The sequence below is a fragment of the Microplitis demolitor genome, chromosome 9 (genome assembly GCF_026212275.2).
Source record: "Microplitis demolitor isolate Queensland-Clemson2020A chromosome 9, iyMicDemo2.1a, whole genome shotgun sequence".
NCBI classification, from domain to species: domain Eukaryota; kingdom Metazoa; phylum Arthropoda; class Insecta; order Hymenoptera; family Braconidae; genus Microplitis; species Microplitis demolitor.
Genome location: NC_068553.1, coordinates 2,007,162 through 2,027,899, shown reverse-complemented (window position 1 = coordinate 2,027,899; position 20,738 = coordinate 2,007,162). Strand labels below are relative to the sequence as shown.

Below are 20,738 nucleotides of genomic sequence, written 5' to 3'. Positions count from 1 at the left end.
GGAGCAGGCGCTGGAATGTTCGAGACTTTTTTTTTTTGTTTTTATGGGAAAAATATATTTGAAATTTATTTAAAATGATAAATAATGAAAAAAAAAATCTTTTGAAAAATTGCATTTATCGTTTATTTAATTTCCCACATGTGCATTTTTTTAGATTTTTTTTTTTTGTAGTTTATTTGTTGAAAAAAAAAAAACCGAAAATTTTTAATTGTCTACCAATTCAGGATCATGAAAAAAGTTGGGATTTTTAATGAAAATTTGAGGCATTTAATTTTTGGGTGTAAAAAATTACTGAGCTCTGTAAAATTGAAAAAATTAATTTAATTAAAAAAATTGAGTTTTTTTTTTTAACGAAATTTTTTTATTTATTGGGAAATGAAAGAAATTTTTTTTTTATTTTTCAAAAATTGGAAATCGATCGTTTTTTTTTAAATAAATGTTTTTCGATAAGAAAATTTGTGAAAATTATTAAAAAAACATACCGCGCGTTTATTTTGTAATGAAAAAAAAGTGAAAATCCTCACAGAGGAAAAACTACGAAAAATTCCCAGTAAAAATTTTATTTTTGACCTATCACTCAAAGAAAAAAATAAGTCCTCAATGAAATTTTTATTTATGAATTAGAATAATTGATACATATCAAGTAGTAGGTAACAATTCACAACAAGTATCAATTTAATTTATGACATAATTTCAGTCGCAAATAACTGGTGATGACAAATCAACACACACTCGAAAATTTAAAAATTCAGAACAACATTTTTGCGATAAAGTACTATGAGATTTTTAGATTTCGGTTTTTTCGGTTGTTTTCTCAGCCCGAATGTTTAATTTATTATTTTTTTATTTAAGCCCGATTGCGATTGTTTGAGAGAACCATTCGCCCGGAAAAGAAAATGATTCTCGGCTGCGATCTTACAGAAATTTTGTTCCTAAAATATCGGCGCATTTTGATTTGTCTGGAAATTTTCGAATGCTTATGAAAGAGAACTTTAATTCCAAAGATAAACAAGCCCCACAGTAAAACCGCTTCAGTGAACATGTAACTGGGCCCCAAATGATCAAAATCAATCAGGTCGTAATTTCCTCGTTGTTCGATTTTATTCGGTCACTTTCTGAGAAAGTTGGTGGCAAAAGTTGCTTGCAAAAGTTGGCAATCATAAGTTGACGGTAAATTTTCGTTCAATTTTCTCAGAAACTTGCATTCCAGTTGCGGCTCCATACTGGCGCCAAACTTTCTGAGAAACTTGGCGGTATTGAATACTGAATGTAGATAAATATTAAATAATAATTAAGACGACTAAATTTACGTATTCTTTTCACACACACTTGCTAAGCATCTGAAAGAAATTTTACAATCTCAGACCATACTGACTCGCGTGCAGCACCCGAATGGTTACGGTGCGGAACCGTAACTATTCGTGTGACACACATTAGTCAGTAGTGTGCTCGAAAATCTTCGGCTGAGAATTCTCAAGACATTACACTGATAGAAGGATTTCTTAGTATTAAAAAAGATTTGTTAATATTTAACAAATTATTTCTTAACGGAGCTTTATTTAAGAAATATTTATTAATATTTAACAAACCATTTCTTAAACATCATTTTTTTGTATTTAATAAATATTTCTTAGCATCTAATAAACGATTTGTTAATATTTAATAAACGATTTCTTTCCATTTAAAAAATGATTTATTAGTATTTAATAAATCACTTTTTAACATTTAATGAATCACTTTTTAATAATTAATAAATGAATATTTTATATTTAATATATTTTTTATTATTTGAACAAATTTTTTTTTTATATTTAAGAAATTATCTATTAACTTATTTATTAAAATTTAATTCATAAAATCACACAGTTCAAGAATATATATCTATATATGTTTTTGCATGCAGCTACACACATTCATTAATATTTATATTTATAAACAAAAATAACTAAAACAACCATCGTATAAAATTTTCTGTTCTTTTAATTTCAAAATACAATTTCATAGTAATTAACACTATAACTAGAATAAACAAATTAAAATTTCTTATATTAAACTACGCTGAGAAATAACATAAAATCCGTTTGATAGTACATGTGTTTTTAATGGTTTTATATTTGATTAAAATTGAACTGAATAAAATTAACAAGGCTTCCATATTTTCATAGTTATAATATGGATGACAATTTACAAAACACGTCTGATATAAATATTATTTAAGTATATGAGAGCTTCAGTTGTAGGTTACGTTTAACCAACAATGCAAGCTAGAACGGAGTAAACAATATGACGTCGCAACGACACACACATATAGCTCTTTTAATACGTGTACACCACTACAGGCTCGTGTGTAGCCCTCTACCGACAAATTCGTCTAAGAAATATTTATTAAATATTAACAAGCCTTGTTTGGTGCTAACAAATATTTCTTTTATGTTAATAAGACTTTGTTAGCATTAAAAATATTTCTTAATAATAAAGAAGTTACTTATTTCATTATAATAAATATTGTTAATAATTACTAAATATTTGTTAAATCCAAAAAAGTCAGTTGAGAAAAATTTAATAAATCAATTTATTACTCCTAAACAAATCCTTCTATCAGTGTACTTATTCGTGTGCTGCACCCGAGTCATTCATGTGCGGCACCAGACTGGTTACTGTACTCCGATTGTGGTGCAGCACCACACTGGTTACTGTGCAGAACCTGACTGATTCGTGTGCGCACATCACTCAGTCGGGTGCTAACTCAATTTTCTTTCATTTTTTTCTAGAACCGTACTAAGTCGGGTGCAGAACAGTAACCACTTGGGTTCTAATCTTTCCGTGTGTAATCTTCATTATTGCATACTATCGGCTCAACTGTAATTTATTAATCAAACTATTGCAGCGTCACCATTCAAAGACAACTTTACGACTAAACATAAATATTTATGGAATGCGTTTTGTACACTCATACATTGCATATAAGGGCTGAAATTATAGTTTCCAGATCTAGCGATAAGATCTGTATTCGCTCTGAGTGAAGCCATGGTAGGGGAAATCAAATTGACTGAAGCGTTTGCAGTGGTTACTTTCGGAGTTACGGGAGGCTATGATTACTGAAATTGTAAGCAAGCACACGTGAAAGTATTTATTTTGTTATTATTTAATTATTTATTTTTCATTTTGATTTTTTCCTTAGTATCATATTTTGACTTTGATATGAATTTCAAACAACTTAACCTAAATGCTTACTGCAATCTTTTTTATTTTTTATCATTATACTTACTTATTGATGGTCCGTTTAGCTAAAAAACAAAACTGCAATTACTATAAAACTGTCACATATTTTTTACAACTTTTTTTTTTACTATTATTTATAACATTTATTTATTTTTATGTTTCTTGCTATTGACATACGTATAAAAACATACTCTGACAGCCTCCCATAGTTCATATTTTGTCTGGCGCTGCAGTCACACTCATAGCGAATAAACGATTGCCGAAAAAACACATCGACCATCACAATACCATGTTTTCTAGAAATTCCAGTTATTTTCATTTCCACAAATTTTTAATATTTTACATTTAGTTTACAAATAACAGTCGATTACATTGACACGATATCTTCTGTTTAGTTGAATCGAAATCAATACTTTTCATTCAAAATACGAAAAAAAATTTCATGTGATTTTACCGCCATCGATTTAAAAAATAAAAAATAAAATTTTCTTCTATTATTATTTTTTAAGAATAAAGACCAAATATCGATAACTAAAAATTTTATAATAAAATAACGGGTCAATGAGCTTAAAAATTATATTACGTAGTAAAGCGATCTCTTAATTAAACCATTTAATTTTTTTTTATAACTTTTTGGTGACGAAATATAATTTTTTGATAAAAAAAAAAAAAAAAAAAAAAAAAAAACGGTACGTTCTTCTTTTTTTTTAATTTCCGGTAATCCCACGGCCTCGGGAGATGTAATTAAAGTTATTTTGAATCTCTCTTAAGGTATAAAAGTAATCACCATTAGATAAAATTTATCAGTAAACCGGCAGCAGTTTAACGGAAGTGAGTTTCTGTAAAAAATTTTTTTTCGCTAATATAAAAAAAAAAAAATGTTTAAAGTAAATTTCATTATTTTACTTGCATTTGCCATCATTATTTTGATGATTGACCACTTTGCTATGGTTGAAAGTTGTTCTTCTTACGGCTCTACGGTATTTGAATTTAATTTATTATTATCATTTTTTTTTTTTAAATAAAATTTAATTTATTAATAAGCAATTCACTTTTTCAGTGCTATGGGGTCGCTGACCAATGTTGTTGGGGATTGAAATGCTCGTGGTGGTTTTCTGGCTCATGCCAAGTCGACCCAGATGTTAAACCAGTGGTCTATTCAATGCGAAACATATAATTTATCAAAAAAAAAAATAAAATAAAATAAAAAAAAATAAATATGTATTTTTATACGTATTTCTGTTTAGGAAATGAAATTTCCTTTAAAATGAGTACCAACATGATGTACTTTAAATAAAATTTTTTTCTGATTAATTTTAATTAATGATTAATGATTAATGATTTTTTTTTGCGTTTTATTTGTAGTGACCGTTGTGTAGTTTGTTAAAAGACCTTTAAAACAAGTATAACGACGTAGTAATTATTTTTTTTTTATAGAAATTGAGATTAATGATATTTATTAATGATTAATGTTTTACGATTAATGATATATTTTTTGCGTTTCATTTTTAGTGTGCGTTGTATTTTTTGTTGAAAGACTTCTAAATCGAGTACTGTGACGTAGTAATTAATTTTTGTTTTTTTAATAATTGAGATTAATCGTAATTAATAATTTTTATTAATGATTAATGCGCAGTATTTTTTTTTATCAAAAATGATTAATGATTAATGAAAATATTCATAGTTTTTAAGATTATCGTTTAGTAAGTCTGTCAATCGACAGTTAGCATAACAAACTTTTTATGAAAATTCATGACTATTAATCATAATTAATGATTAATCATGACTAATTAATCATTAATAAAAAAAAATATTTCGTCCTTACTCCAAATACTGTGAAGAATTGACAACGAATTCATAAAAAATGAGTACCAATAATTCATAACTGATTTCTAAAATTGTTTAATGCAAATTAATTAATGATGATTAATGACGTTAATCGACTAAAAAAAAAGTAAGGGTTGTTGGTACTCATTTCAACGGATTTTTTCGCAGCTATCCAATGAAATCATTTAAAAAAAAAAAACAAATGATTTTTGTTTATTCCGGAAATGATTAATGATTTTTTTTTATTTTAAATCTGACATCAGACCTGATTTGGTCGTAATGACCTGAAAAAAATGAGTACCAACATCCTATGGTTTTTATCGAACAATATTTTGATTAATAAATGTTATATATTAATCATAAGGTATCATATTTTTTAAAATTTGAAGTCTGGCATGTGGGTACTCGTTTGAGAGGAAATTTTACGAGCTAATAAAATATGATATTTTTTATAAAGTAATTTTATTAGTAAATAATATATACATAAATTAATTAAGTAATTAATAATTTATTATTAATATTAAAAATCTAGAAGTTTTGATGATCCACAACCAAATCCAGGAATGATTTTATTGTCATCATTTTTATCGTCGTCACCAAAATCCGGTGGTAAATGAAGAATCTGATTGAAGAGGCGACAACAATACCATTAATAATAATAATAATAATAATAATAATAATAATAATAATAATAATAATAATAATAATAATAATAATAACAATAATAATAATAATAATAATAATAATAATAATAATAATAATAATTAGAACGGAAATTGAAATAAATGAAAAGTGTAATTAATTTTTGTAATTACCTCGATGACGAATTTTTTCCGTCGCATTTTAAAAGCAAGGTCGTAAGACTCTGGACAATGAGACGCTAGAGTATTTATCGCTGATAATTTTTTAACGTGAAGCAATCCGTGGTAATCTTTAAAAATAGGATTTGTTTCTTTTGATGAGCCGGCAAATGATTCTAAGGCTATCGCCGTATCTGATAAATTTTCTATTCTTTTCATTATCGTGTCCTTAAAAATGAGAAAAAGAAAATTTAGTTTAAAAATTCAATAAAAAATTTCGATATATCGATTTTTTTATCGATCAATCGATTACGATATATCGATTTAATTATGGAATCCATCGATTTATTGATTGTAAAAAAAAATTTATGTATTGATACATCGAATTAATAATCGATATATCGATTAAAAAATCGATTTATTGTTGTACAGATTGTGAGATATCGATTCCACAGTAAAATCTAAATATTCTGTATTTTTTGTGGAAAAATCGATATATCGATTTTTAAATATCGATATATCGACTTTTTGATCGATATATCGATTACGATGTATCGATTCAATGATTAAATTCATCGACTTATTGATTGTAAAAAAAATTCATGTATCGATACATCGAATTAATAATCGATACATCGAATCAATAATCGATATATCGATTAAAAAATCGATTTATTGTTGTACAGATTGTGAGATATCGATTCCACAGTAAAATCAAAATTTTCTGTATTTTTTGTGGAACAATCGATTTATCGATTTTTAAATATCGATATATCGACTTTTTGATCGATATATCGATTACGATGTATCGATTCAATGATTAAATTCATCGACTTATTCATTGTCAAAAAAAATTCATGTATCGATACACTGAATTGATAATCGATACATCGAATCAATCATCGATACATCGATTTAAAAATCGATTTATTGTTGTACAGATTGTGAGATATCGATTTTAGAGTAAAATTAAAATTTATTGTATTTTATGTGAACAAATCAATACATCGATTTTTGAATATTGATTTTAAAATATCGATATATCAATTTTTAAATATCGATATATCGATTTTTTAATATCGATGTATCGTTTTATGAATCAATAGATCAATTTAATGATTTTATTGTTGTTTGATGTAAATCAAAATTCGATCAATCGATACATTTTTAATACATTCGATGTATCGATTTAGAAATCGATCTATCGATTTATGAATAAATTCGTCTTTTAAATGATAAAACGTATGTCATTTATTTCAATGCTAACAGAATTTTATACATATCGATTATTAATTCGATAATCGATTAATTAATCGATGTATCACGATAAATCTTTTTGAGCAAAAAATATGTTAATTTTATCATTTAAAACAAATTAGTAATCGATCTATCAAAATTCGATTGATCGATCGATGAAAATTCGATTAATCGATTATCGAAATCGATTGTAAGACAAAATGTGACAATGTAATTATTGAATTCGTCAATTCTCAATCGGTATAGTAATAAATTCGATATGTTAGTTTCTGTAATCGATTAATCGATAATCTTATTTCGAGATATCGATTATCGATGTTTCAAATTTTACATATGTATCGATTGAAAAAAATCTTACATCTTCAAAAATATCAGGTACAGTAATCACTCCTACAGCGTAACAATTTCTAAGTAACGATCTGAAGCAGTACAAAAATCTTATCAAATCTCCGGAATCTTTTCGATCATCATCATCATCATCATCATCATCATCATCAGCATCACCATCATCATTAAGCCACAATCTCGATCCCAGTCGATGGATCCCGATCCTCATAATGTTTCTCAGCTTTGGTTTGTCGGTAACGTAGAATTCTCCCGCCTTTAATTTCTGCTGCAGATTTTTCAATAGATCGACATATCGATTGTTTTTGAACCCCATTCGATATTTATCACCATGATTATCAATATCATCATTCCAGTAAAATATTTTATTTCTATCGATCAAATTTTTGTCCATCGTTTTGGTCAGATCGTAATAGTGCCCAAAGTCGCTGTTGTATTTTGAATTTTTGCTTTTGCTGGCCAGCGAATCGTTGGCTTTCATGTGCTCGTATCGCCACGCGATTTTCATCCGGTCTGCGTCTCTTACCGACTGAGGAGGTGTCGGTACAGCAGATCCAGCTGTCGGTACAACAGAAAATCCCGTAGGTAAAGCAGATTTGTCGTCAGGGCCTATTACTGCCGGTAAGTCAGCGATAAATTTATCGGGCGGGAAATCTTGTGAGGCGACAAATAAATTGTGTTTTGCGACACAGCCTTCAGCGAAAAAATATTTTAAGATTGTCTTTGCATTGTTCCCATACTTATCTTCCTCTGGAAATTTAAATTGTGAAAATTAAATTATCTGACGTGAATTTAAAATAAATTTTGAAAATTTATAATTTGAATTTTCGAAAAGGGCGCGAAATTCAAAAAATATTCAAATTTTTTTACTATCAATTTTTTTTTAATTTAAAAAAAAGGCGCGAAAATGAAAATATTTAAATTTCGATTTTCAAAATAAAAAAATAAAAATTAGGTTATAAATTTTAAATAATCAGTAGAAAGTGTTTTCTTTAAATTTTGAATGAAAGTGAAATCCGCATTTGAAAATCTGAGTCTTGGTTTTTTAAAACTTTGTAGTTTTACAAATTTCAAATTTCCCGCGAAATTTAAATTATGAATTCTTGTAAAATTTAAACTGTTTTCAATACCAAGTTTGAAAATTTCTAAAATTTGTATCTAATTAACTCTGAGTATTTAAAATCAATGCTAATTTTTTTCTTTTAAAAAAAAAAAGGAATTTTCTTGTTTTTTTTTTTCTTAAAAAATTAAAAAAAAAAATAAAACTTTAAAATAATTGATGATTACCTAGTAATAAAATCGTTCCAATCGGTAATCCACCTCCTAAAATAATAAAAAAAAAAAATTAGACTCATATATTTATTAACATTAGTATTTAATAAAATAAAAAACAAACATTTGTTAATTATCAGAAGTCATTAAATAATTTTTTAATATTTTTTTAATAATCAATTACATTTATTTTAAATTTTTATAATGGAAATAACAAATTATCAATAAAAAATAAGTTTAATTATATTTTGATACAGAAATTAAGGAATTAGTCAATTCATGAATTTAAAGAAACGAGAAGCTCGAAGTAGAGTCGGCTGAAAAATTATTAAAGATAATAATTAAGATCCCGATTATTTTTTGTAATTTTCATTGAGGTAATTATTTAAATGTGTTTATATATATTTAAATATAAGAAGACACAGCTGCAGTCAGTATGTGACTGCCAGTGTATTGATAGGAAATTTGTAAAATATGTGAATTTAATTGTTTAGAATCTTACTGATTGACTCGAATATTTTATTTATTTTTATTATCATTGAAGTTTGATAAGACGAATTGGGTAATTAATCCCCAGACTTATTGATTTCGATAATTTTATAATCATGGGGTTCCAAAAAAAAATCAACGGTGAAATTTTTTTTATTAGTCGTCTGATATATTTTATTTATAAAATATATAAACTGCGATTAAGACACGACAAAAGTCATTTGATTCTGAGGGTTCACCCAAGGGATGATGTCTTTAATTGACGCTCGGAAATTAACTGTCTGATCTACAAATATTTATTTATTTTTATCTCACTAATTTTATAAAATCGCAGCGACATCTTTTCTCGGTTAATTTATATATATATTAATAATTATTTATAAAACGTCTCGACATTGAACTGGCGATCGCGTAAAAGATCTGAAACTATCAAAAGGCACAAATTTAACTCGAGACCTTTTCGCTGATACCAAATTTCATTTTTTTTATTTTTATTATCGCAGAGACATCCCATGGACTTTTTTTTTTTTTATTCTCTCTTAATAATATAGACAATAGCTATATATATGTAAATATATATAAATATATATTGAGTGGGATTGATGTATAATTAAGTGGGAGAATAATTAAAATATAAATTTATTTAAAGAAAATAAATACGAGCGTCTTTTTTTCCCGCGTAATTTAAATTTATTTCGAATGATATCGATAATTTTATTGTCTGGACACTTGGCAAAAAAGAGTTTAAACCATGAAAAGACACAAATTTAAGTCACCTTTACAACGATACCAAATTTAATAACATCTACTTTTATCATAAAGATTCCACTGGAATTGAATTTTCCTTATTTTCTTAATTACATAAATAATAGATTTAAAAAAATAATAATTACCAATAATTGTATCCAGTGATGGAATCCCAGTTGAAATTAGTAATTGTGCATTTATAAATGATGGCTTGGTTCCTAATATAGTTGGTTGTGTTTTTTTAATATTTTTAGTATTAGTATCATTATTTGTACTCATATTACTATTTTTTATTATTATAGTAAAAAAATATATTTAAAAATTTTTAATCTCTTATCATTTATTTAATAGACATATAAATTATTTTTTGAATTTTATAGTTTTTGGAGTATTTACTGTTTACATGCACGTGAAACTAGTAACTTATAACCTTACATTTTAAATATAATTATAATAGTCATGGTAATAAAGTTTTTTTTCTGTGTACTGACAGTTGGTTATTATTTTTAAATTTAAAATTCGCGCTTTTTTTGAAAAGCTGGAAATTCAAATTTTTAAATAAATAAATAAATAAATAAATGAATAAATAAATAATAATAATAATAATAATAATAATAATAATAATAATAATAATAATAATAATAATAATAATAATAATAATAATAATAATAATAATAATAATAATAATAATAATAATAATAATAATAATAATAATAATAATAATAATAATAATAATAATAATAATAATAATAATAATAATAATAATAATAATAATAATAATAATGAATTTAGAATAAATTAAAAAATCAAAATTTTAAGACATTGAACATGATACTGAACTTAGCTGACGTTAAACAACTTTTGGATTCTTTTTTACCCATAAATTATAAAAAAAAAAATATTTAAAAAAATTGCACATGCAGTTTTTTAAATTTTCTATATGTGCATTTTTTTACTTTTTTTTTTTTTTCATAATTTACTTGTGAAAAAAAAAATCCAAAAACTGTTTATTATCTATTAACTTCAAAATCACATATTGCTCCCATCAATTTTAACTTTTCAAAAAAAAAAAAATAAGTTATGATTTCCATATTCATAATCCCCATAAAAATTCCTTCAATTCAAGTACCCACAACCCCACACTCCGATTCCCCTAAAAAAAAACCCATAGAAAAAACATTACCAAAATCACCATAATCAATTTTCCCACCCTTTCCCAAAACATAATAATTCCCATATTCAAAATCCCAATAAAAATTCCCCTAATTTGAATACCCACAACCCCATACTTAAACTCTCCTAAAAAACCCATAAAAAAACCATTACCAAAATCACCATAATCAATTTTCCCACCCTTTCCCAAAACATAATAATTTCCATATTCAAAATCCCCATAAAAATTCCCCTAATTTGAATACCCACAACCCCATACTTAAACTCTCCTAAAAAAACCCATAAAAAACCATTACCAAAATCACCATAATCAATTTTCCCACCCTTTCCCAAAACATAATAATTTCCATATTCAAAATCCCCATAAAAATTCCCCTAATTTGAATACCCACAACCCCATACTCAAACTTTCCTAAAAAACCCATAAAAAAACCATTACCAAAATCACCATAACCACTCCCCCATAAAAAACCCATCATGTGGGTACTCATTTTTCTCGTCTCCCCTCCATCTTTCCATTGCTTCCATCCATTTTACCCTTTCCCAAAAAAATTAAAAAATTTTTACTGCTCACCAGCGATTGAACTTTTAAATAAATATTTATACATCAAATAAAATTCTACCCACATCACATGCACATATTATTATTACATATACAGAACCAGACAAAATAGCGGTATTCCCTCTCTACCTTCTTACCCCCACCATTCAAATAATAAATCTTGTTTTACTTTTCCTCTTCCTCCTCCTTCTTCATCATCTTCTCCTGCGTATTCAGTTCACTGTTTTATCCCTACTACTTTTTTTAAAACATATACTATATCATCAAATCATCCCATTATATATATACATATATATATATAAAAACATGTTATTGAGAATTTTATAGAATTTACTAGCAGTCAAGTGTTGAATATAAGAGTAAATGTGTACAGTGTCTGTTAAATAAATTTATAATTCAAATAAAAAAAAAAATTCTTTTTCGGTAACGGCTGTTACAACTTCAGTTGAATTGAGAGAACGGTAATATCATCACTAACTCGAATTCACTCCCGCGTATTTTAAAATTTTTATATTTATTTATATTTTTTTAAATTTAGTAAGAAATTTTTTTAAAAATTTTTATTTTACTCTAATTGTGGATACTAATTTTTAAATATTAATTATTTTTAATACTCAAATAAATCGATGTGTAGCTTGTAAAACAAGTTTATTGGGAAATTCTATGGTAGATAAATTCAGTTATACTAACGGGAGTAAAAAAATTTGAAAGTTTGTCCCGTAAAATTTATCTTCCCAGTGAACGTGACAGTTGTGCTGATAGAATTATTATTTTTTATATTTCTGTTGTTGGGTTGAGTAGAAAACTGTGAGAGCTTTAAAATGAGTACCCACAAGCTATATTTTAAAATTACGTATATCTCATATATTTATAATATATATAAAATATATAGGAAAAAAAATTAAATAAACTATAGGTTGTGGGTACTCTTTTGAAAGCACTCACAATTCTCGACTCAATTACACTGAAAAATTACTTACCAAACAATTACACTAATTACGATAATTACACTCATTAATCATTTATTATTTATTTAAACTTTAAATGCCCATAACTCTTAAAGTATTGATTCTATGGTATTTTTTTTCAGGACCAATTTCGTAGGAAATTTAATTTCCTACAAGTTTGGTCCTTATAAAAAATACCATAAACTCAATAGTTTAAGAGTTATCACAGTTTAAAGTGAAAAATTCGGGATGAAAAAAAAAACTATAATTTACTAAATAATGAATTTTTATTTTTTGACCTCAGAAGCTTATGGGGAATTTCTAGAGCTTTAAAAAGAGTACCCACAACCTTTAGTTATTTTTAATAAAATTTTTTGTAACGATTTTTTTTTTTTTTCAGTAAAAAAATAATGGCATTTTTACGATTGATAAAACGTACGATTTTTTTAAGACATAAAAAAAATATTGATGGAAAAAAAAAATATTCAACAACAAATAGATTGTGTCAATTGAATCAAATATTACCACGTGATAATGTACGAGTTACAAGTGCAACGCAAATTGATATTAACAATGATAGTATCATTAAAGATATTGAAAGACCAATAGATCCATTAGATTTGACATTTAGCGACCCGGTCGCTGCTTTCAAGAGCAAAACTATGAAAGAATTAATTCGTGCTTACGTTTGTTTTCAATTTTGTTCTTTTGACTACGTCGTTGAAAATAATGCTAAAGTAAGTATTTATCTTGACTTATTTTACCCACGACAAATATTGTCACCTGATGATTTTATTAAATTAATTTAATCAATTAATTCCTCGACTGATTGTTTTAATTTCGCCGGAAAAAATTTTCATGTGATTAATCGACTGTAACTTTGTAACTATTGATTTTACGGTGATTAACCATAGGACTAATATTGTAGCCTGGTAAATTTCCTTTCCAAAAGTCAGGTGTGATATATATTTATGTCATATATTTACTGAGATATTTGATAATTAATATGAGAATAGTACGAATGTTTTTGGAAAAATTTATTTATTCCGTTAATTAACGATTACTCATTAATTAATTGAGATAATTGACTTTTGTTGGTGTGCAAAAGAAAGGAAATTTTATCTTCTACAAATTTGGTTTCTTTAAAAAAGTCTGTAAAGTCATTAGTTTTCGAGTTACAGCCGTTTGAAGTTTGAAAAAAATAATAATTGAAATTTTTAGTTTTAATAAAAAAAATAAATCTGACCCATATTACCCCGGACTAATTAATTTTAAAAATAAATATTGCAGGTCTTACAACTGTTTTTTGACACTTCAAGTGTTTCTTGTTGAAAGAAAAAAGAAATAAAAAGAATTAATTAATTTTACAATCGATTTTTTGTTTCTTAAAATAAATAAAAATAATTTTTTTATATATATATATATAAATTCGTGAAATATTGCGCAATATTTATTATTGTTATTATTGCGAGTGACATATATTGCGTCTGAATAAATAGATTGTTAAATTGCTATAAAGTGTGTCAGTTTAAATAATAATAATAATTGTAATGTTAGTGACGTTAGGAAAATTAACTATTTGAAATTTAATTAAAAAAAAAAAAAAAAAAAAAAAAAATTCAAGGTCATATTAATAATTTATACATATATTCATAAATAGTCATGCGTTGATTATCATAAATTATTAATGAGAAATAAAACCCGCGTACTGCGAAAGTGAAAGAAGTTGGTCATTAATAAATTCGCGGGCTTACGATTCAAATTTAAAAATTTATTTTTCAGGTTAAGGCAAAGAGTTTAAAAAAAATTTTTTTTTTTGAATTTGTAGTCTGAATAAAATTTTGAACTGCCGAATTTTGATTTTTTTTTTGATATACTTAATTTTTTTGAATTTCGCGGTTTTTTTTTGTAGATTATGAAAACTGCGCAACGTGTATTAGGAGAGAAATTATTTACATTTTTAATGAAATCAACATTTTACGGTCACTTCGTTGCTGGAGAGGACGAAATTCACATAAGACCAACTTTAGATCGATTGCGTCAATTTGGTGTGAAACCGATCCTCGATTACTCTGTCGAAGAAGATTTGTCTCAAGAAGAAGCTGAGAGAAGAGAGCTGAAGTAAGTTTTCATTTTTTCTGTTGTTAACCCTGAATTGACTATTTTCCGTATTTTAACCACTAACTCACTAAATATTGACTTCAGCCAAAAATTTAAAGAAACCTTTTTTGTAGCCCTTTGAATTTCCTACAAAAAAGGTCTCATTGATTTTTTACCTTAAGTCCATAGGTAATGAGATATTTGTACTTATTAATAATTAATGAATTTTTTTCGGAAATTTTCAGAGCGTCGGTGTCCGAAGCCGGGGACGAAAAAAAAGAGGGGACGATTAAAAAATATCATGTAGAAAAATCATTCGCTGACCGTCGATACAAAGTATCTTCTGCTCGAACATATTTTTATTTAAACGAGGCTTCATGTGAACGAAATATGGCCATTTTTATAAAATGTCTTGAAGCCGTTTCGAGTAAAGTATTTATTATAATTAAAAATTTACTTAAATGAATATCATACGTTATTATTGGAAAGGAAATTTACTGCTCTACAACTTTTGTTTCTTTGAAAAAAACTCTAAAGTTGATAGTTCAAAAGTTATTGCCATATGAAGTCTGCATTAACCAATTCCTAAATTTTCGAAACTATCACAACTGATTAATTGGCCATAACTTGACAACGATTGAATTTACGAAAATTTTACAAGAGACAAAAATTGTAGGAAATCAAATTTCCTTTCCAGTGAACACCCACGAAATATATTTATCTCATATATTTTTCGAATTATCACTGATTAATACTTTTTATGATCAATTATTAATCATTAATTAATTATTGCAGCTGCTTCTGTTGGTACTGGAATAATTGCTATCAAATTAACGGCGCTAGGACGTCCACAATTATTAGTATGTATTAATCATGATTAATTAATTTAATTAATCGATTGATTGATTAACTGATTAATTGATTAATTAAATTACAGTTGCAATTATCGGAAGTAATCATGCGTGCGCGTCAATACATGACTGATGTAGTAGGAGGCGAGGGCGCAGTATTAGCTCATCATACGTCACCGGAAGTGTTAAAAAAAAAATTCGAAGACGCTCATATCACTGACGAAGTTCCGGTTCAAAAATTTTTGGATAAAATTCAATCGGATAATGAAGGGTATGATTAATTCAATTAATACTAGTCACTAATTAATTCCTCATGGTTAATTAATCAGTAAGTCGACGGTTCGAATTTCGGTCAGGTCATTTTTGATTTTTTTGTCTATGAGATCAATTAACTCCTTAAATATCAAAAATTTCGAAAATTTATATCAATACTTTTTTGTAGGGCATTCAATTTCCTACAAAAGAAGGTATTATCAGTTTTTACGTAACTTCACAAACTTACGAGTTATGATGATTTAAAAATTTTTTTTGTTGTTTTATTAATCGCAAGAATTTTAGAATTTTGTTTATAACGTTGTAACTTTTGAAAAAAATATTTTTAAGGATTTTGAATAAATGGATTTCGTAGGAAATTTAATGCTCTACAAAGAAGGTATTTATGATTTTTTACTTAGCTCTGATAATTACTGAGTAATTTAACTTTTAAGCTTTTATTTGTAACTCAAAAGTTCGCGGTTCGAATCTTGGCACCGTTTTTCAATTTTTTTTTTTTTTTTTTTTTTTTTATCATATTTTATAGAGTGATACATTTGTTTCCTTGGAGTGGAATATTGAACGAAAATTATGAATTAAGCGAGACATTCCAAGTGCCAGATATAAAAACGGGTAAGATGGTCAGACTGATGACCCAACTGACCCGTAAAGAAGAAGAAATGTTTCGTAATATGATTAGAAGGTTAAATAACATCGCGACCGTAAGTTATTATCATTGCTTAATTTTCATGGATTATTTAATTATTAATTAACAATTAATTAATTAATTAATCAATTAATTAGATTGCAGATAAATTAAATGTCAGGATAATGATCGATGCAGAGCAAACGTATTTTCAACCAGCGATTTCACGACTGACCCTTGAGATGATGAGAAAATATAATACACACAGAGTAAGTTGATTAATTGATTAATTAATCGATTAATTAACTGGTTAATTGGTTAATTGACTAAAGGAAATGACTCCTAAAGATTCTTGTTAATGATATTGAAAAAAAAACTAGTGAAATCGGTTAAGATGCAGAGAAATTAGCTTTTGTTGGTTACGTGACCCTAGGGTCGACGGTTCGAGTCCCGTTCTAGTTTTTTTTTTTTTTTAAATAAAAATTTTTTTTTTCAGGCTGTGGTATTCAACACTTATCAGACGTATTTAAAAGATACGTGGAATGAAGTAAAGACAGATTTAGAACAAGCTGAAAGGCAGAATTTCTATTTTGGTGCCAAAATTGTCCGTGGCGCGTACATCGAACAGGTAATTTTTTTAAATTAAGGAGTGGAAGGGATTTTTTAATACAATTTTGGTGGGTAGGAAAGGGCTAGGGCTGCAGCGATGGGATACCCGGACCCGACGAATCCTACATATGAAGCGACTACGGAATGTTATCATCGCACGCTGATGGAGTGTTTGAAGAAAATGAAACAGTACAAGGATCAAGGTATCGATCCTAAGAGGTTTGCTATCATGGTAGCGTCTCACAATGAAGATACTGTGAGATTTGCCATTGAAAAGTAAGTTAAAAATTTTTTGGAGGGTAAAATGGGTCGGGTATTTGAATAGAGCATGAAATTTTCTGTAAAATGAGTACCTACAAGCCTATATTTTGAACGGGTCATCTTTATCGACTTTTTAGGATTTCCAAAATCGCCATTTTGGAATTTAGGCACTCTGTCAAAATATATTAATGTGGGTACTCATTTAACTCGTCTCGACGTCCTGAGTACTTCCAGCAGGTTTTTTTTTTCGAAAAAAAATTTTTGAGTCACAAAAATTTTTGAGTCACGCGCAGTGACCATTTTATCCCGTGGTAAAAACGTTTTCTAAATATATCGATGTGGGTACTCAAACTACAGCAAATTTACTCACAAATCTAACCCTATAATTAATTTTTCTCCAAAAATAAATTTCAAAAATAAAAATCATATTTTATTTTTAGAATGAAAGAAATCGGAATTTCTCCGGAAGATAAAGTCATTTGTTTTGGACAATTGTTAGGAATGTGTGACTACGTAACCTTCCCACTAGGTAACTAAAAAATTTTGAAAAATTTGGTAAAAAAATTTTGAAAATTTGAAATTTTTTTTTTTTTTTTTTTTTTTTTTTTTTCAGGACAATCAGGATACTCAGTATATAAATACATCCCTTATGGACCAGTGAAAGAAGTCCTACCATATTTATCCCGACGTGCGCACGAAAACTGCGCGATCCTCTCAAAAATAAATAAAGAAAAAAAATTAATAATGACAGAAATGATTAGACGACTACGTACTAGACAATTATTTTACAAACCACAGGGTCATTACACTCCAGTATAAAAATTAAAGAAAATTAAATTATAATTGTATTAATAAAATATTTTTTTTTTTTTCAATTATTTTATTTGTTTTTTTAAACATCTTAGATAATTATATATACTTTATATTCATTTTATAACTACCAACAGACTTTTATTATTACAATTAACGATCACTTAATTACAATACTTAATAATTAATAACAATTATCATTATTATTATTAATAATATTTACGCTTAAGAATTTTCTCACGTTTTTCGAACCTTATAATTGAAATAACTCATCAAATATTAGAGATAGCGAAAAAATGTATTGAATCTTTTTTGTAGTACACAAAATTTCCAACAAATAATGTCCCATATAAATTTCCAATATCTTAAATTCTTAACGAGATATTTAATTTCGTAGATAAAAAAACCATTGCCTTGTTTCTTGTATTTATTTTACGAATTCTTGTAACGGGAATAACTCGTTAATTTTTCGAGTTACGTAAAATATGTAAGAATACTTTTCTGTAGAGCACAAAATTTTCTACAAATTTTGTCTAGATAAAATTTTTGTTGGGTCAATAGTTTAGGAGTTACGGGGAATTGAATGAGAAAATTTCGGTTAGAAAATTTCAACCATCGGCTTTTTGAGGGAAATTTAGAATTCGAGTTGATGTATCTTTTCGAATTTTGAAAATTGAGCTTTACTGCAGAGAAAACTTTTTGAGGAAATTTTATAAGCTACAAAAACGGATTGAAAGTTTTTATCGTAATTCTGATAGGTCACGAGTTATTGGAGAGATGACAAAAAAAATTGTGTTTAGATTCTGATATGTTTATAAATTTACTCCATTTTTTTTATCACTATTTTTTTTTTAAGTAGGCAGTGTCTAAAGCTTTAAAAAAAACTCGATGCTTGTTTTATGTGGCCCGAAATTATGAAATTTTGAAAATTTTTGTGAGTTAATTCTATTTTAATTGAGATTTTTTTTTTTTTTTGGTTACAAAATTTTATTTTTACATTTTATATATATTTAAATTTTACGAATAACGATTATTTTATTTTTTATTAAATTCAAAATTTCGATTTTATAAAAAAAAACAAATATTTTTTTTTTTATTAAAAAATTATATTAGAAAAATAATATACAAATTTACAATGTAGTTCCATCTAGCTCAAGTTCTAATTTACTGGGGATATATAAGAATAATTAAAAATTTAAATCGATAAATCGATGTGGATCGATTTATATCGATTCATGAAATATGAGTATTTATATGTTTTTAGTTTTCATTTGAGTCATTTTTTACAAAATTTAGCAAAAAATATCGAAATATATCGAATCAATTGATTTATCGATTTATCTACGTTTAACGATATATCGATTTTAACTTACACCGATAACAACATAAAATTTTTGTTACTCCCGTTGAAAAGTATAGTGTAGTATATTCGACGTATGGAAGTTATCAATTATCAAAATCGATTTATCGAAGTTATTGATAATCGATATATCGAAATCATCGATACTCGAAGTATAGACGTTATCAATAATCGAAGTATCGAAGTTATCGATGTATCGAAGTTATCGACAATCGATTTATCGAAGTTAATGATAATCGATATATCGAAGTTATCGATATTCGACTTATAGAAGATCGATTATCAACAATCGATTTATGGAAATTATTGATAATCAATATATCGAAGTCATCGATACTCGAAGTATAGACGTTATCGATAATCGAAGTATCGAAGTTATCGATTATCGATGTATCGAAGTTATCGACAATCGATTTATCAAAGTTAATGATAATCGATATATCGAAGTTATCGATATTCGACTTATAGAAGATCGATTATCAACAATCGATTCATGGAAGTCATTGATAATCGATATATCGAAGTCATCGATACTCGAAATATAGACGTTATCAATAATCGATGTATCGAAGTTATCGACAGTCGATTTATCGAACTGATCGATAATTGATACATCAAACTAATCGATCATAATTTATCACACTAATCGATACTCGATTTATCGAATTGACTCAATATCGATTCAAAAATAATAAATTTTTTTTCGTCTCAATTTACAAAAATTCTAAAAAAAAAAAATTTAATTGACAAAAATCGAAATATATCTAACTAGTCGATAATCGATCAATTGATTCGTTATTTTTTAAAATTATTAAATCAATTGAGGTGACCTTATCGACGCAGCAGACTGATCATTCAGTTCTCCGACGGAATTACGTGAATAGCTAACAGAAATATTACCGACGGCATCTGTTGAATTTTTTTTAATTGAATTCTGATTAAAACTCGTCGAAGACAAATTATTATCATTATGATTATTAAAATTACCAATAATAGCAACATTGCTGCTAAAGCTGCGTCTAGCCGAGCAACGGCGTGAGGACGTGGCTGAAGCAACTGAGGGTAATTGACGGTGGCGACTTATCGACGCAGTTGAGGAAAGCGAGGAAGAGCCGACTGCTGCATTACCGGCAGCGGATATTAACGAGCTAGACGGAACAAATCTCTCTCATTCACCATGTGAGAGTTTACGTCTGTCCATAATTAAC

The 20,738-nt window shown here is 26.9% G+C and overlaps 2 protein-coding genes and 2 long non-coding RNA genes across 6 annotated transcripts; 2 read left to right on the top strand and 2 right to left on the bottom strand.

The window, feature by feature from the left end:
• Nucleotides 1-596: 596 nt before the first annotated feature.
• Nucleotides 597-2,657, bottom strand: LOC128668640 (uncharacterized). The gene is made up of 2 exons (XR_008404289.1): nucleotides 2,580-2,657; nucleotides 597-1,340 (listed from the first exon to the last, which is right to left on the bottom strand). It is a non-coding gene; the product is annotated as an uncharacterized LOC128668640 (long non-coding RNA).
• Nucleotides 2,529-4,542, top strand: LOC128668639 (uncharacterized). The gene is made up of 3 exons (XR_008404288.1): nucleotides 2,529-2,543; nucleotides 2,772-4,202; nucleotides 4,283-4,542. It is a non-coding gene; the product is annotated as an uncharacterized LOC128668639 (long non-coding RNA).
• Nucleotides 4,543-4,629: 87 nt separating this feature from the next.
• LOC103580792 (elongator complex protein 4) lies at nucleotides 4,630-10,369 on the bottom strand. The gene is made up of 5 exons (XM_014442248.2): nucleotides 10,106-10,369; nucleotides 8,739-8,774; nucleotides 7,465-8,201; nucleotides 5,865-6,077; nucleotides 4,630-5,671 (listed from the first exon to the last, which is right to left on the bottom strand). The coding sequence occupies exons 1-5, from the start codon at nucleotides 10,236-10,238 to the stop codon at nucleotides 5,570-5,572; spliced, it is 1,221 nt and encodes a 406-aa protein (XP_014297734.1). The 5' UTR covers nucleotides 10,239-10,369; the 3' UTR covers nucleotides 4,630-5,569.
• Nucleotides 9,042-18,236, top strand: LOC103580791 (proline dehydrogenase 1, mitochondrial). 3 transcript variants are annotated; one of them, XM_053741985.1, is made up of 12 exons: nucleotides 9,042-9,100; nucleotides 13,042-13,378; nucleotides 14,554-14,762; nucleotides 14,987-15,168; nucleotides 15,537-15,601; nucleotides 15,679-15,863; nucleotides 16,392-16,566; nucleotides 16,649-16,759; nucleotides 16,987-17,118; nucleotides 17,176-17,375; nucleotides 17,801-17,889; nucleotides 17,974-18,236. In XM_053741985.1, exons 2-12 carry the CDS (start codon nucleotides 13,052-13,054, stop codon nucleotides 18,177-18,179), a joined length of 1,881 nt encoding a protein of 626 aa, XP_053597960.1. In that variant the 5' UTR covers nucleotides 9,042-9,100; nucleotides 13,042-13,051; the 3' UTR covers nucleotides 18,180-18,236. The 3 variants fall into 3 exon arrangements, with proteins under 3 accessions (XP_053597960.1, XP_008560901.1, XP_053597959.1); XM_008562679.3 differs by lacking the exon at nucleotides 9,042-9,100 and adding an exon at nucleotides 12,007-12,155; XM_053741984.1 differs by lacking the exon at nucleotides 9,042-9,100 and adding an exon at nucleotides 12,007-12,231.
• The last annotated feature ends 2,502 nt before the right edge of the window (nucleotides 18,237-20,738 follow it).

Bases quoted from the DNA above. Each gene is read 5' to 3' on its own strand.
- LOC103580792 (XM_014442248.2), bottom strand. From the start codon at position 10,238: ATGAGTACAAATAATGATACTAATACTAAAAATATTAAAAAAACACAA. The intron at 8,775-10,105 runs GTAATTATTATT...TTATTATTTTAG, and splicing joins ATCACTGGATACAATTATTG to GAGGTGGATTACCGATTGGA. The intron at 8,202-8,738 runs GTAATCATCAAT...TTAAATTTCCAG, and splicing joins TGGAACGATTTTATTACTAG to AGGAAGATAAGTATGGGAAC.
- LOC103580791 (XM_053741985.1), top strand. From the start codon at position 13,052: ATGGCATTTTTACGATTGATAAAACGTACGATTTTTTTAAGACATAAA. The intron at 15,602-15,678 runs GTATGTATTAAT...ATTAAATTACAG, and splicing joins TAGGACGTCCACAATTATTA to TTGCAATTATCGGAAGTAAT. The intron at 17,890-17,973 runs GTAACTAAAAAA...TTTTTTTTTCAG, and splicing joins CTACGTAACCTTCCCACTAG to GACAATCAGGATACTCAGTA.